General features: G+C 54.1%; 1 protein-coding gene across 1 annotated transcript in view; it reads right to left on the reverse strand.

Annotated features, from left to right (window-relative positions):
• ADAMTSL2 (ADAMTS-like 2) overlaps window positions 1–6920 on the reverse strand; it is a 40599-nt gene extending 33679 nt beyond the window's left edge. The window contains exons 1-6 of the mRNA XM_006863715.1: window positions 6801–6920; window positions 6238–6380; window positions 5517–5592; window positions 4444–4546; window positions 3206–3351; window positions 2970–3093 (exon numbers count right to left, since the gene is read on the reverse strand). Coding sequence (XP_006863777.1) covers window positions 2970–3093; window positions 3206–3351; window positions 4444–4546; window positions 5517–5592; window positions 6238–6380; window positions 6801–6893 — 685 coding nt within the window. The 5' untranslated portion in view covers window positions 6894–6920. The remainder of the gene's footprint in view (window positions 1–2969; window positions 3094–3205; window positions 3352–4443; window positions 4547–5516; window positions 5593–6237; window positions 6381–6800) is intronic.
• Window positions 6921–17300: the final 10380 nt, after the last annotated feature.

The following is a 17300-nucleotide window of genomic DNA, read 5'->3' on the forward strand; positions in this document are numbered from 1 at the left end:
CTGTGCTCTTTAATCTTCATAAGTAAATGTTTCAAGTCCTCTTCACTTTCAGTGATCAAGGTTGTATCAGCATACACATTGAATAAGTATGGTGAAAGAATACAACCCTGGTGCATACCTTTCCTAATTTTAAACCATTCAGTGTTCCCTCGTTCTGTTTAAACAACTGCTTCTTGGTCTTTGTATAGGTTCCTCATGAGCACAATTAAATGTTCCAGAATACTCATTCTCTGCAATGTGCTCCATAGCTTGTCATGATCCACATAATCAAAAGCCTTTGCATAGTCAATAAAGTACAGGTAAACATCCTTCTGGTGTTCTCTGCTTTCACTCAAGATCCACCTGATATCAGCATCGATATCCCTCATCTGAATCAGGCTTGAACCTCTGAAAGTTCTCTGTCAATGTACCTTTGCAGCCATTTTTGTATTATCTTTAGCAAAATTTTACTTGCATGCGATATTAATGATATTGTCCAATGACTTCTACATTCTCTTGGATCACCTGTCTGGAATTGGCTCAACTACAGATCTTTTCCCATCCGTTTGCCAGATAGTTGGCTTCCAAATTTCTTGGCATAGATGAGTGAGTACCTCCAATGCCTCATCTGTTTGTTGAAAGACATCAATTTGTATTCCATCAGTTCCTGGTGTGTTTTGTTCTTTGCCAATGCCAAAGGTACATTGGTACCTTGGACTTCTTCTTTCAGTATCTCTGGTTCTTGGCCATATGCTACCTCTTGAAATGGTTGAACATCAACCATTTCTTTTTGGTACAATGACTCTGTGTATTCCTTTCATCTTCTTTTGATGCTTTCTGCATCGTTCAGTATTTTGCCAATAGAATCCTTCAATATTGTAAGCCAAGGCTTGAATTGTTTCTTCCCTCAGTTTGAGAAATGCTGAGTGTGTTCTTCCCTTTTGATTTTCTAACTTTAGGTCTTTGCACATTTTGTTACAATATTCAACTTTGTCTTCTAGAGCTGTTCTTTGAAATTTTCTCTTTTACTCTATTTTTATTTTGGCAGAAACATTGCCAGCATGGTGACCTTCAAATTACTGATGTCCCTGAACAGACTCGGGCAGCAGTTTGGCAGTAGGTACAGGTATCATCCGCTTCTCAAAAGCCCACTTTGCGTCATTTTGCTTTTTACAAAAGATCGATACTTGTTTCTGTTTTCACTAACCGAAAGAAGTCCCAAGAGGATTTCCATTTTTACAGAAAAAAAGGCAAAAAGTGAAACTCATGTTTGCCGTTAGTTTTGCCGCAAGCCATTAAGAAAGGCAGTGCCCCCAAGCTCTTTCCCTGGGAACTACACTCAGCATCTCAGCCATGGCTTTGAACTGCGTCTGTCAGCACTCTTGGTTAGTGTGGTGTTAGGCGTTCTGTGGTACTTGGCATGATTTGATAGGTTACTTTTTGGGTCTGGAAATATGCAGAACATTTTTCCATGTGATTAATTAATGGTAATTACGGCTTTGCTTGGTGCCATTAAGGCTTATGAAAGTTTTTGCAGAAACGCAAACCTGTAGCATTTCCTCCACACAGACACGACCTCTAGAGCCTAGTGTTATGGAGTAGACACGCCTGTGCTTGCCTACGAGAACCAACTACTAACCACTCATGAGTCTTGTGAGCTGATGGCTAAAGGGTGGTGGTTGTGTGCTGTTGAGTCGGTTTTGACTCATAGCGGCCTGGTATAAGGTTTCTGAGGCTGTAAATCTTTGCTTAATCAGAAAGCCCTCCTCTGTCTCCTGAAGAGCAGCTGGTAGGTTTGAACTTCTGACCTCGCAGTTAATAGCCCGATGTGTAATGCACTATACTACCAAGGTTCCTTGGCTGTTAAATAACCACCACTAAAAATTAAATGATATATAACTCTTAGTGTTAAGTGCCGTCGAGTTCATCCTGACTCATAGCAGCCCTGCGTAGGGTATCCAAGGCTGTAAATCTTGACTTAGAAACCTGGTGGGTTTGAACTGCTGACCTTGTAGTTAGCAGCCCCGTGCTTACCCTACAGTACCACCAGTACTCCTTCTATAGAAGCCCACATTTAAATACTACAAGCAAAGTCATTGTTTCCACCAATGTAAACAAGTCACCCCATTTCTCCACGTGTCCCTGGGACCTCCTCCGGTCAACAGGATCAGCACAATTATCCCTCATCTGGGGCAGGGGTTGTGAGGAACCTGTTTTCTCAACCTCCAGGACTCAGACAGTCCTGACAGGTGACCCGAAGTAACCACACTGAGGAACCTTGAGCCGGCAATCCCACTCTGAACTCAGTTTCCCCATCTGCTCAGTGGATCTCAAGCCAAGCCCATTGTCATAAAGTCGAGTTATACTTAGAGTGTCCCCATATATGGTTTCTGAAACTGGATCTTTACAGGAGCAGACAGCCTCCTCTTTCTCCCATAGAGCAGCTGAGGGGTTTGAACTGCCAACTCGGAGGTTGGTAGGCCAACATCTAACACCAGAGCTAAAAGGTGTAATCAACCACAGTTCTGTCAATTCCCACTCATGCCCACCCTATGTGTTACAGAACGGTCTCCTAGAGACCCCGGTAGTGAGCGGGTTAAGCATGAAACTGCCAAGCAGCCGCTCTGTGAGAGGAAGCTGCGGCAGTCTGCTTCCATACAGAGGACATCACATGGACTTGCCGTGAATCATAAACAATTGGACAGCAACAGGTTTGGGTTTTCAGTCTTTATGGACTCTGATTGCCAGGTCTTTCTTCTGCAGAACTAGTGGATAGGTTTGAATCACCAAACTTTCAGTTAGCAGCTGAGTGCTTAACCACATCAGGGCTCCTTAGAGGGTGTAATGGTCCAGTTTAACTCGACAGGCACTCATTCAATTCTGCACCAGGCAATGTAAAGGGGCCTTGAAGAACACCTGACCACTCAGCAGCCCCAGAGGGGAGGGACAGCGGGCTGAATTGGCTAAGGGAGAGGGGTGGGGGCGCTTACCGAGGTGGGCGTTTCCCTTGCGGTAGTTGCCGGTCACGTGGGTGCAGCTGCTCCCGTCACCCTGGCAGACCCCGCACTTGTCCAGCGTGTGTGTGGAGAAGAGCACCCCGTCACAGCCGATGGGCTGCAGAGGAAAGAGAGAGGGCCGCTGGGAGGCGAGGGGCCGACCCTGCCCGGTGGGCGGGTAGGGGGTGCTCGAGAAGAGCATCAGAACGTTTGCTACAACGTTTAACAACCTCACATTTTCCAGACACGCAAACCCCTCGCAGGTCGGCGAGCTTGCAGGACGTGCCGTCGCGGGCCGGCACCATAAGCTGCCGCTGACCATCGGCCGTGGTGCAGTGTAGATCACAGGGCTTGCTGGAGATGTGTACATAGTCGTCTGCGGACCAGAGAGGGGCTCAGTGCAGGGGAGCTGGGAGACGGCTCCCCTCCCACGTGGGCACACAGACGGGGAAACTGAGTCCTGGAGAGTAAAGAGTCTTCCGGGGGTCACAGGGGCTCAGTGGGGGGTGGGGAAGAGGTCTCCCCTCCCATGTGGGCACACATACGGAGAAACTGAGTGCTGGAGAGGGGGTGGAGTCGTCCAGGGCCGAGAAAGGGGCTCAGTGCTGGGGAGATGGAGGACAGTACTCCTAACGGGGAAAATGAGGCTGGGAGCATGGGGGTGGAGGGTGGGGGTGGGAGGGACTGGCCCAGTGTCTCAATGGCAGAAACAGACCAGGCACAAGTGAGCTGGCCCCAACCCAGGTCCTGCCTCCCTGTGTATTTGGGTAGGGGACAGCTTCTGAGACCCTTAATGATGAATTGAGACCCTTATGGAGAGAGAAATCTCCCCACAGGTGAACTGAGACCCTTGTAGAGCGAGGTATCTCCCTAGGTGTCTCCCTAGGTAAATTGTGACCCTTATGGGACATCTCCCTACAGGTGAACTGAGACAACTCAATCCTGGGCTGCTGACCCTGGAGGCCCTCAGGATCTGCCCCTTGGTTTGGGGAGGCCAACTCACAAGATTTTTCTAAATCCTCTTACCGCCCCCTGCCCCCCCCCCATAGGGAGGAAAGGAGAGAGAAGGAAGGAGAGAGAAAAGGATAAATGGGGGGTGGGGGTGGGGGAAGGAGAGAGAGAATGGGGTAGGGGGATGAAAAGGATGACCACACTATACAACCCAGCTCCCGCCGATTAGGTGGCCATCCCTGTCGGGACTCCTATGGGGATGTCCCTGAGCCTTGTCCATGAGGTATGGCCATGTAGAGTTGGACACTGACCGAAGATGCCACGCCGGCAGGGACCTTGGCAGGACAGCCCCGAGGAGGTCCAGTCCTGGGTCTGAAGCTACCACCCTGTGACTTCAATAAGGCACTCCCCCTCTGTGTCTCAGTCCTCCCAGCCTCTCTCATCCACTGGACACAGCTATTGCTGTCTGCCACCATGGCCGGTTGTCCTCTCCCCAGGGTGTGGGGGCTGCAGGTACCTGGGTACAGGGGTTTCCACTGATACGTCCGCCCGTTGTACACATGGGAGTTGAAAGAGATGCACTGCTCCTCTCGGAAGCTCCTCCCATCCGGCGGACACTCCTGGGAACCAAGGAGACACGGGGCGGTGGGGGGGCGGGCGGTGCTCAGGGACAGGGCCAACAAAGGCATGTTGCCCGGACCAGGCAGGAAGTAACTGAGCAAGGGCTCCACACCGGGAGTCCAGCCCACAGGTGGTCTCCGCCCTCATGCCTCACTCTCTTGGGAAAGGGAGGAGACCAGCAGAGGACCATGACTGTCCCTCCACACCGACTCTTCATGTGTCACGCAGTGGACGCCCACACACTTTTATGGAATCACGTGGGGGCGGAAGGTGAGCTTTACAGAAGGGGAACTTTCCTCACAGAAGGCTCAGTGGTGTGAGCTTGGGCCAAGCAGCCACCAACACTCATGTCGGTCCTCTCGGGCCCCAGTCATGCGGTCCCAAAGAGAGCCAGCCAATGGTACTAGCACAGGCCCGTGGCCACCAACCTGCGTGTGTGCCCTCCTGCCCAGACAGCCCCCAGACAGGTGTTGGGGTTCAGAGTGACTAACTTCTCATCGCCTCATTGAAGGCTCCCTCAGCCCCTCTGTGGGTGAACTGAGGAGCCATGAGACTGAGGAATCCTAGAACAGAAGATGCCCAAGCAGTCCGAAGAGCCCGAAACACAGTCAGACAGACTGTCTTACACAGCGCAGCAGAGAGCCCAAGACTCTGGCTCCTCTCCCAGCAAGCAACCCATGCAAGACTCAGGAGACAGGAGCTGCTGCAGCCAGAGTCTTCAACCTCTCCACCAGGACAAACAAGTCTGTCTTGTTCCCAGCACAGTCCCTGTGCTTGGTGGAGAGCATATGGGAGACAAGCAGCGGTAAGGATCTAATTCTCATAGGTGATCAGGGACCTCTCAGCCTTCTCCCTGTAACTAGACTATCAACCTGCTCCCTTGGTCTCGGGGGCAGGGAGGGGGTGGACGGGGAGCAGGCCCAGGACAGAGGTCCAGCATATCCGTCCACTGCCCTCGGTGGGCCTCACCTGTGCTCTGCACAGCTGGAAGCGCTTGGGTGTGCCCGTGCAGGTCCGATTGCTGGCTCCCACAACAGACTTCCTCCTGGAAGGAAGACATGGACCCTGAGCAGCCAGGTTGCAGACCTCCCACCCTGCTCCAGGCAGAGCCTCTTGATCCAAGGACACTAGGTTCCAGAACTTTCTCTGATTCTCGTTCCTTCCCTGCCCCACCCCCTCCCCCCCACACACATTGAAACCAGTGCTTTAGAGGGGGATATCAGATCTACCTCTCTGCCCCAGCACAAGCATAGGGGCCGCTGCACCCATGAATAAGAACAATCCCAATCTTACATCTGACTAACAAGATCTACCCCATCCTGGACCTGTGCTTAGGTGTAGACTCCCAGAAAGATGAGAAGGGCCCCAGCATGGCCTCCATTCTCCAAAGGAAGAACCAAGGCTCAGAGATGTTAAGTAACTTGCCCAAGGCCACACAGCTAGATAGTGGCAGATGCAAGACTTGAACCTAGGTCTGTCTGACTCTGGGGGCTCCTCACCCTGCAGGTTAGCCCCCCTGTATGTGAACTCTCAGTGCCCAGGAGTGTAATGAACGCCCCCAGGGCCTCGTGGAAAGACAGCATTACTTAACTGCCCTCAGCCTGAAACGTTGCCTAGCCGAGAGTCTACCATGTCTCATGCTGTCCCTGGTCCCCATGCAGTCCCCATGAGCCCCATGCTGGCCTCACACCTCTGCTGCAGGCAGTGACGCTCCTGAGACATCACCCCACCCCCGCAGCTGCGGGAACACGCCGTCCACTTGGTCCACTCTCCCCACCAGTAGGCTGTGGTGGCCATGCCTCCCTCCAGGCTGTTAGACGTCGGACTGTTGTCCTGGGGAGCATTAGAAGAGGTTCTGAGGTCTGCCTGTCCCATGCCCGTGGGCATCACCAATCCCCTTGGCAGCCTGGGATCAGATACCAGGTGGAACTCCCAGGCTAGGTGGATCGTGGCTTCTCTGGTTCTTAGGACCCAGAATGTGCTGGCAGCTTGGCGTGGCACCAAACAACACCTAATCGGATCGCTTTCTCTCCCTGGCAACTGGGGCAATGTGGGGGCCCCAGCACATGGCCCACCCACCTCCACCCTTCACCAGGGGCTCAAAACAGCTAATGCCCCAGTTTAGGGACCAGTCGGGTGGTTCTGTAAAGCTCTGGGAGGATGTTCAGTCCTGCCACACAGCCCTGCCAGAGCCAGTCCACTGGGGGGTGACCACAGCATTGGGGGACAACTTGGTAACAAAACCCCACTCACCATGGCCCCAGTGGGTGCTACTCCCCCAGTTACAAGTGTCACAGCCAGCAGAGCCCAGGCCTGATGTGCACACCACCTCTGTCTGCCATCCATCCTAGGAAGCAAAGTTACTGTCACCACCAGGCCAGGCCTCAGCACCTCTTCCTGTGACCAGGGTTCACAATGAGGAAAAGTCTTTGGAGTCCTTCCAATCCCCAGGCCTCAGGTTATCTGGAATCGATTGGTAATGGCTGCATGAGAGCCCTGCTGGAGGTCTCAGCAAGAAAGAGCTCTATGGGTGTGATTGGCGATGCCTGCCATGGTTTGGGACATGGCAAGATGGTTTGTGTGCTAAGTGTTTGCTATCCTAAACCTCAGGACATGTGGTAACCTCTGAATGCTAAGACCCTGGACAGCTGAGTTGCTCAAGCCCAGGCCTGGGGAGAGGCTGCCTGAGGAGAGAAAGAGATGACATGACTGGCTCCCATCGCCTTGACAAATAGAACTGCCAAGACCTTGAATGGAACGATGCCCTTGGCGGCCACCTGAGCTCTGGAGGACTCAGTGAGTATGGGTGGTCTCAGCCTAGCTCAGCCCCTCCCTGGCCTCAGTTTCCCAGCCTGCCCGTGGTCACCAGCAGAGGTGAAGCCACATGTCTACAGCCCGCCCCCCATTCTGCTGGTATGGGGAGCAGCAGAAGGGAGTCCCCCATACATCGGTACCTCTGGCCTGGAACACCACTAGCATCCTGGGTCCATGCTCACCTCTGCTTCCCCAGTGAGGACCCCTGCCCTTAGGAGGGAAGAGAGAGCCTCGTGTCTGCTATCTGGGGCTTGTCTCCTCTCCTGCAAGTCACCAGCTATCACATTACAGAAAGGGTATCAGAGCATCCAGCTCAGAGAGGAGAGCCAACTCATCCAAGGCCACACAGCAGGCAATGAGAAGAGAAAACGCAGGGACCCTCCTCTGGCATCAGCTGATTTCAGGGCAGAACGGTGGGAAAGTATTCCGGCACCACCCCACACACATAACCGGACTCACCAACCCCACTCAGCTAAGCACCTGCAAACTCTCAGAACCCCACAAATGTTTCTGCCTGCCAGACACTCATCCATCCTGGAATGAGGAGCCTTAAGATCCCCACCTAGCACCCTACCCCCACAGGTCTCCACCAGCATGTACCGCAACCCAGGGCCCAGGCAGCCCTGCCCAAGACTGAAGACAGGTGTGGAGATGATCTCACACATGGTCCTCATTAAGACTCCCAGACACTGCTGGCTTTCCTCCAGGCTAGCTCATGCGGGAGCCATCCTCCTGGGCCAACCTGCCCGAGAGGCGGCCCGAGCTGGGGACCCCTCCCCACAGTCCTCCTCCTGTTACATAGCGGGTTCCCCAGGGGTACTGGATGCCTCCAGGGCCTGGCCCCTCTCTGTGCTGTGGAGTGGGTGCTGGCTGCACCTGGTGCCTGTGCAGGAGGGCTGCCGGGTGAGGCAGGGATGGGCGAGACAGCCTACCTGGCTGAGGTCAGCAGGTTCTCCGGAGAAAGGACCAGAGCGCCAGGTGCTGGGGTGGTGTGTGAGGCGCAGTCCTGGGCTGGCTCCTGTCCTCCTCCCCTCCTCCTCCCCGTCTCCCACTTCAAAGAGCCTCCCAGAGCGGGGTTCCCTGGGAGGGGCGCGCAGCCCAGTGGCGGCGGCCAGCCGGGGCCGCCTTTATAACTGTCAGGCAGACAGGGAGGAACTCACACTTCCCACGGCGCTCCCCCACCCGCCAGCCCGCCCGCCCGCCCGCCCGCAGGGCCTGGCGCACACTTTAACCCGCTCTGCGCCTCTGGAGTCCGGCCAGGCCGGCCCAGCTGCCTGCTGGCTGCCGAGGCCTGAACCTCAAGCAGGGCGGCCAGCCTTCACGGGGCCAGGCCTCGGGGCCACATGTCAGGGCAGACAGACAGGGCGACTGGCGTTGCAGGGGAGGTGGGTGGTGGCCTATCCAACTTTTCCCTGCAGAGTGGGCCCAGCCTCAGAGATCGTGGGGAGTGTCCAATCTGATGGCTCCATTTTACAGATTGAGAGACCAAGGTCCAGAGGGAGCCCAGTCTCCGAGGCCCTACAGAACCCCCAAGCAAATGGAGGGGCTGAGGGGGTCCGGCAGGAGTGCCCATAGCCCACTGGAAAACCCCAGCCTGGGATAAGGCTCAGGCAGACTCTTCAGATGTTGGCACAGCTGGGCAAGCAGAGCAGGGCTGAAGCTCCCGGCCCTCTTCCTGCTGAGTCAGAGCCCAGCACAGAGTGTGCACGGCTGCAGACAGACAGCCGCCCCCCCCCCACACACACACACACACCCTGGGAAATAGGCACCTCCTGATGGTGGGGGTTAGAAGCCAGGGCACACCTCTTAAAGGCCGCCTGAGCCATTTCGTCCATCCCTCTGCCTCTACAATGTAGACGTCCCAGGACCCAACCTCCGCCTCCCTCCTGCCATCTTCGGAGAGTTCTGCACTGTGTCTAACCACTGATTGTTGTTGTTGTTGTTAGGTGCCATCGCGTCGGTACTGACTCATTGCGACCATCTGCAGAACAGAAGGAAACACTGCCTGGTCCTGTGCCGACCTCACAACCGTTGCTACATTTGAGCAGTGATCTAAAGGAACATAGCGGTAATACAGTGAGCCCTTCTCCCATGGTCCACAGCTACAAGGTCAGCATCTTTAAGATCCCCAGTTTACAGATGGGTAAATAGAGGACCAGAGACTGTTGAATGGCCCGCCAGGGACCTTCCAGGTAAGACCCCCTTCACTCTTGCTTAATGTATTCTCTGTCGGCTGAGCCCCTTCCAGGCAGGACCCAGGAATCCTTTGCCAGTCCTTTCTGCTTGAGTCAGCTGGAATGTTCAGGGTCACCCAGCCAGCTGTGGGGGTAAAGACTCGAACCCAGGCCGACACTGCCCCCTGGGGCTGGTGTGCTGAAATGCACATAGGATGGGACCGGACACTGGCACATAGACACACAAGCTCACAGACACACCCACTCTGAGAACCCCGGGGCCCTCAACCCCAAAATTCCCACCACAGAGTTTCCAGGTGTCTGCACCCCCCGGCGGGGTCCCCAGGTGCCTGCATGCTGGCCTCTATGTCCAACCAAGTCATGGGGACCCTGCAGCCAGCCAACACAAACACCCACCCGGCCCAGCCTCATATCTTCTCTTAGCTCCAGAATAACCAAGGTCCTCCACCAACCACCTGGGGGGACAGACCTCAGGGTGGCCACCCTCTCGGCTGTGTGTGTCCCTGCAGGTGTGTGACCCCTTTGGGCCAGCCTCCCACATCCTCACCCTCCAAGTCTGATACACTGCCAGGTTTCTCCCCCAGGACTCCAGACCTAGGAAATGTTGAGAACGCTGTTTGACCCACGATGCCTCAACCAGTGCAGGGACATCCAGAAGGGCCAGGCCTGCCAGGCCTCACTGTGCTCACTGCAAAGGCTGGTCATTGGGAAAGGCCCAGCCCCAAAGAGTCAGGCAGGTCTCTGTACCCATGGCCTAGTCACTGGCACTTCGAGCCATACCCCCCACCAGGTCAGCTTCCCTGTCTGCTGGGCAAGGTAAGGGTCTTCAACCCAGAAACCTTGCAAACCTTTGACTGACCCAAAAGCAGGTGGGCCCTCTTGTCCCCCTCCCCACCCTCCTTCTAGGAGCCTAACCCCATCGGGGACCTCTGTTCCAGTGGCTTTGCTTCCTGAGAACCCCATCTTTGGGGACTCACTAGGCAGCCACCCACCCTAGACTCTCTTCCTCAGGCCTTGTTGACTGGGCTCCTTCCAAGCAGGACCCCAGAATCCTCTCCCAGCCCTTTCCTGTGGGGGTGCTGGGATGTAGGGGATAAACACTTGAGGGAGTAGGAGTCCAAACATCTGCAGACATAGACACCCCGATTTGGCCTCCAAATGAAACAACACGCACTACCTGCTGCATTGTGAACATGTGACCCCAGTCCTCTGGACTCTTGCATTTAAATCCCTCTTTTCAGACCTCTCTGTGCCTCAGCTTCCTTGCCTATAGAATGGGGCAGTAACAGTGCTCTCAGCTTGAGAGCTGGGGCCAGCGCCTTCTTAGCCAACCATACCACCGTTCCACCGGGATGACCTCCCCTGGGCCTGAGGTTCATGGCCTTGCCTGTCCTGATTTAGCCCTACTGGTCAAGTGATTAAGTAGTTGGCTGCAAAATAAAAGGTCCCTGGTTCAAACCCACCAGCTGCTCTGTGGGAGAAAGACGAGGCCATGGGCTTCAGTAAGGTGACAGCCTTAGGAACCCTGTGAAGCAGTGTCCTCTGTCACAGAGCCGCTGTGAGTCTGATTGGATCCGACCGCTGTGGCATTTTTTTCATTGCTTCAATGTTCAGTTTCTCTCCAGGGCCTTCCCTCAAGAACCAGTTGCTCAGAGGGAAGATGGAGGAGGAGGACACAGCACAGACTTGGATGCAGAGAAGCCACATGGAGCACAGGAGGCTGGAAGCAAAGTGGGGGGTCTTGGAGCCTTTGCTCTGGATCTATGGGTCTGGCTCCTATGCCTCCTCCAGTCCTCTGGGCACCCTGAATTCTACTGGGAGTGGTCCATCATTTGTGCTAAACCTGTCTTGGCTATGGTTCTGACCTTCCTGGGCCCCACCAGAGCCCATGGCAGGTGGGAGGTAGATGGGGAGAGGCGGAGAGCTGTGCCTGGTCCCAGAATGGGGTTTCTCCATCCTCTCTTTTCCCTCCTCTGTCTCACCAGAAACAGTCACAGTGGATTCAGGACACAGGCTTGGGGGCAGCAGAGGGCTCAGCCCCTTCCTCCCATATCTGGACCAGACTGGGCCATACCACTGGCTCAGAATAAGCGGGTGTCTGGTGCCAGGGAGGTCATCTGGGCAGTCAGATATGTGGACAGGCCACCCCAGTGTCTGTGTCTGCTGATATCCTGGGCTTTGCTGCCCAGTTGACCCCCAAATCTGCTTATTGGGGAGACTCAGCAATGGAAACAAAAGCAAAGTTCATGGTTTCCCAGCAAACCTGCAAACACCCACAGCAGCTCCCTGACCAATGTCCCCAGCAGGCCATTCCCAAGAGCGAGCAGGTCCCCTAGGTGGTCAGTGTCTCTCTAGGAACTCCAGCAGTGATCCCTCGGTCTTTGAGAGAAACCATGGCCATGGTTGGTAGTGACCTGCTATGGGGACACCCTCTCTGGGCGCTCACACCTGTGAAAGGAGAATGGGGAAGGGCAGTCCCCCTCACTGGTCGCTCAACACACCATATTCCTGAGGCCGTCGAGGCACAAACGGCTCCAGTTGGGCTGGGAACAGAAAGGTTGTGGAAGAAAGGCCTGGTGAAACCATGCCAAGCCGAGTCTTATTGGAATCAACTGGATGGCAACAGTTTGATTTCCATCTATGGGTATATTATGTTACTCTCCAGTCCTTCCCGTAGCCTCTGAGACTGTTCCCACCATGAGCTGCATTCTGCAGGCCAGGAAACGAATCTCAGAGGAGCAAGGGGCTTGAGCAGCACCCAGAGCTGGGGGGATGGGGAGAGCCGAGTGCCTGGCCCCCTGGGGAGGTGTCCAGAAGCCGGAAATGACCAGCTTCCTGCCAACTGAAGGTGGTTTCTGATTGCATGTGACAGACACACACACAGACAAACACGGTCACAAGGGACGCTGAGGGCTCAGAGGTCAGCCAGTCAAGAAGGCGTCCCACTCCACCAGGTGCAGGACGCCTGGGGGCCACCGTGCTCTGGGCCGCCGGACACTGTGGGCCAGAGCTCACAACGTGGAGGGCGTGAAGGCAACAGCTGGGCAGACAGACAGCTGTCCCGGAGGTGGGACCGGCATTCCGCACATTTCAGCACCTCTATAAAACCCAGGCACTCGCTCCCGGCTTCGGGGAGGGCCGGGGCAGGCCAGCCCACTATCCCCCTTCCCCAACCCACACCCCCACACCCCTCAAAGGTTGCTTAGCCAGGGGCTCAGCCACCCCAATGGCCAGATGGCCTGGCGCCATCTGCTGGGCAGAGGAGGGATGCCGCCCCAGAGTTTCTGGGAGCAGGAAGGGGAAACCAAGTCATGCTAAGAATTACTCTGAGTATGGGCTAGCCATGCCCTGGGAGTGTGGGGGTACAGACAGGAACGACAATGGGCCCTGGCCCTCAAGCCCTGGACTGGGGTTGAGTTTGCTTGGGTCCCTGAGCCAGGGCCCCCTGGAGGTCTCAGTTAGCAGCTCCATAAATGGGGGGACCACAGCCTCTGCCCCACAGGCTGCTGAAAGGGCCCAGCGGGACCAAGCATGAAGAGAGCTTGGCATGGAGCCTGGCCCAAGGCTAGTGCTGAATCCACGTCCTATGTGTAAGTGGTTTTCAAGACGCACATGAGCTGGGGGGCACAGCGACGGGGGTCAGGGGAGACTGAGCAGGAGGAGACAAGAATGGCCAGGGCATCTGGACAGCCTGTGGCCTTGGGGGTCTGGCTTGGCAGGAGCAGCAAGTATGTGAGGGGGTGAGGGGCAGTGTAGAGTGTTGAATGGTAGGCGGGGAGGAGGGGCCCTGAGGGACAAGGGTGCCAGCTCACACCTCAGCTGGCTCACAGTCCCCCAAGTTGAGTCTGATCCCAGCCTGGCCTGTTCTGCCCTTTCCCAGTGTCTCAGGGACAACAACGCCCCCAAACACAGCCAGGCTGTCTCTTCTATCTGCCTCCCCCACCCGCTTGCTGCAAGGAGTGCAAGGGTCATTTCAGTCCTGTTCAAGATGAAGGCTTTCGGCAGGGCCAGCTGGTCCATCTCCAAGCTCCAGGTCTCAGACAGGAGCTCAGCCTCTGCCGAGGTTCCTGGGCTGCCATGGACCCAGCCACCTGTCTGCCTGCCCTGGGACCCTCCCTCCTCAGCCCCCTTCCCTCCTTAATCACTGCAACACATGTGCAGCTCTGTTCCCCTCCCTCTCCCTCTCTCCTAGCTACCCTGGTCTCATTTCCCGTCCTCAAGCTCACAGCCCTGGCCTGGGGTATAACACACGCACGCGAGCGCACACACACATACACACACAAAACCAACTGTGGAATGTTTGCGGCTGGGAGCATGCTCTCCTCTGTGTCTCCTAGCACCTGACATCTAATGGTGTTTCCTCACCACGCCTGCTGGGGGCTGGGGGCTGAGCAGGAGAGGGGGAAGGTTGCTTGCTGGCCTCAGTGCTCTGAGGGCCCTGGGGGTCTCCTTGGAGAGGGAACAGAGGACTCCTTCAGGGCCCAGCTGGGATACATGATCACTCCAGACCTCCTCAAACTTTCATTCATTTATTTAACAAAGTCATTCTCTCTGCCACTGTTTGCTTGGATGTGGAGCAGAGTGGAGGGGACCGCAAGAGTAATAATCTGGCCAGAGCCAGCCTCTGAGGTCAATGGTCCAGAGGAGTCCCACCCACACCAGCCCAGCCTCAACCAGATGAGTGTTGAGCACCATACAGGACCCCTGCCTGTCTTGGGGGCAGCCTTCCCCACAGACATGCTGTATAGGCTGTAGCCAGGGTAGGGGGCCACTGATCAGGACAGGAGGAGGAGGAAGTGCTGGGGAGACTGGGAGAAGAGCCATGTCCTGAGGTGTCCCAGTGGCAGGGAGTGGGGGGTACGGATGGTCTGGTGGTCCTGGTGGGAGCTTGGACACACTGAGGCTGTGGCACCTTGGCGGACCATTAGCAGCACACAAGCCAATGGAGCTGTTCGCTGCTGTCAGCACAAACTGGCTCTGGCCAGCTGAAGACAAAGAAATTTCCGGAAGGAAAATCAGAACAGGCTGGCCAGAGGAGGCCCAGAAGGACCTGTGGCCTTTCCCTGAGGCGTAACCATTACGATGGACCACTTGTTCCCCCTGCTAACCCCTCACCCCAGACTCCTGTCCAGGTGACAGAACTCCCAGCAACAAGGAGCCTCAGAGCTCAGCTTCAGGAACAACAAGATGGGTGGCCAGGCGTGATGGAGGTCTGGGAAGGGAAGCATGTGTTGGGTGGCGTAGAATGTTCTAGAACAGGCAGCAGAAACCAGAACCGAGCTGCTACAATAGAATCACCGCACGTGGGTGGTGTACCAAGCAGAAAGGTGTTCTCCCACAGCTTAGGAGACTGCGAGTCCAAATTCAGTCAGAGGGGAAGATTCCCTCTGCGTGTCAGCTCTGGGGGAAGATCTTGGTATCCTTTCAACATCTGTGTGTCCAGCATTGTTTGGGGAGCTCCATGTGTCTTGTCATCAGTCTTCCCCTGAGTCCCAGAGAAGAGGTCACAGGTCCAGAGAGCATGCTGCAATCCCTGCTCTTCATTCTGGGTGGTACTGAGATCCCTCTGGTCAAGTCTCACTCGTTTCATCTTTTACATCTCAAAAGAAACTGACTCAAGACACAATAATGGACGGTATCCTGCCTCAGTAACATTCTAGCGGTGGTGTTGGTATGCCATGGAGTCGGTTCCAACTCTTAACAACCTTGTATAGGGTTTTGGAGGTTGTAAATCTTTACGGGAACAGAAAGCCTCATCTTTCTCCCACAGAACTGCTGGTAGTTTTGAACTGTTGGCTTTGAGGCTAGCAGCCCCACTTGTAACCACTGTGCTACCAGAGCTCCTTCATTCGCTTTTTAGAGGTGAAGAAGTCAACACACTGGGTAATTACATCAGATCAAGAGCGTTAAGGGGAATTACATCATACTGAGAATTGTGACCAGGCAAAGTTGACATATATGGGGACAGGGGGCAGGCACTATTCAATTAATAACAAAGATGACGTGCTCTAAGGGGGTAGAAGTATATTACATTTCTGTTAGGACAGTGGTTACACAGGTTACCCAAGGTCAGCAGTTCGAATCTACCACCTGCTCTGTAGGAGAAAGATGATGCTTTCTGCACCTGTAAAGATTTGAAACACTATACAGGGTCACTATGTGTTAGAAATATATATATATTGTTGTTGTTGTTAAGTACTGTGGAATCAGTTCAGACTCATAGCAATCCTGTACAGGGTTTCCAAGGCTGTAAATCTTTACGGGAGCAGAACGCCTCATCTTTCTCCTATGGAACCGCTGGTAGTTTCGAACTGCTGACCTTGAGGTTGGCAGCCCAATTCGTAACCATTACGCTACCAGAGCTCCATAAATATATACACACAGAGAGTGGAAAGAAGGAGAGGGGGAGAAAGAGAGAGAAGAGAGAGAGGTTGTTGTTGTTGTTGTTAAGTACCGTCAAGTCAGTTCCAATCCATGGCGACCCTGTATAGGGTTTCCAAGTAGTGGCTGGTGAACTTGAACCACTAACCTTGCGATTCAAACGACCTTTCAGTCCAGCACATTAACCCACAACGTCATACCAGAGAGAGAGGAGAGGGGAAGAAGAGAGAGAGAAAGGAGGTGAGAGAGAGAGAGAGGTTTACATCAACGAATGGCTCATACAGCTGTTCCAGATACAAGTTCCAAGTCCACGGTCAGATGTCAGACTGGAGGCTTCTCCTGACTCATGTAGCTGCAGGATGAACCCAAGATCTGCAGGTCAGACGGCAGGCTGCTGGCTACAGAGATGAATGAAGGTCCGTAAGTAAAATGGCAGTCTGCTGACAACTCCCCAGATCAGCAGGCAATACGGTCAGCTGCTGGCTCCAGTCCAGAGAACAGGAGGTCAGAGGAGGAGCTGGGTGCAGGATTCAGACACAGTAAAAAGCAAGCCAGATTTTCCAGGGCATTCACATGTATATGGGGAGTCGGCCACACCCCCAAGGAAACCTCCTTTCAACCGAACAGCTGCTCAATAGCAGATCTCATCATGGGAGATTACCACACCTAAACTACCACTGAAGCTCTGGTAGCATAGTGGTTATGAATCAGGCTGCGAGCCGCAAGGTCAGCAGTTCGAAACTACCAGCTGTTCTACAGGAGAAAGATGAGGCTTTCTGCTCCCGTAAAGATTTACAGCCTCGGAAACCCTGTACAGGGTCGTTATGAGTCAGAACCGACTCCAAGGCACATAACAACAACAACAACAACAACCACTGAACCATTGACACAAACCTTAACTATCACAGATGTGTGGACTGATGGACCATTAGGATGGATGGATGGATAGATAGATACATAGATAGATGGCTGAATGGACTGATGGATGGACTGACACATAGATAGATAAACAGATAGATAAACAGACAGCTGGATGGATAGGTAGATAGATAGATAGATAGATAGACAGACAGACAGACAGACAGATAGATAGATATATAGATACATAGATCATAGAGAGACAGACAGATAGATTGATAGATAAACCGACAGCTGGATGGATAGGTAGGTAGATAGATAGATAGATAGATAGATAGATAGATAGATAGATAGATAGATAGGTAGGTAGGTAGGTAGATACATAGATACATAGATACATAGATAGATACATAGATAGATACATAGATACATAGATAGATACATATATCATAGAGTGACAGACAGATAGATAATTGATAGATTTTGTTTTATTAGGTACTGTTGA

This window comes from Chrysochloris asiatica, unplaced genomic scaffold, assembly GCF_000296735.1.
Source record: "Chrysochloris asiatica unplaced genomic scaffold, ChrAsi1.0 scaffold00056, whole genome shotgun sequence".
NCBI classification, from domain to species: Eukaryota; Metazoa; Chordata; class Mammalia; order Afrosoricida; family Chrysochloridae; genus Chrysochloris; species Chrysochloris asiatica.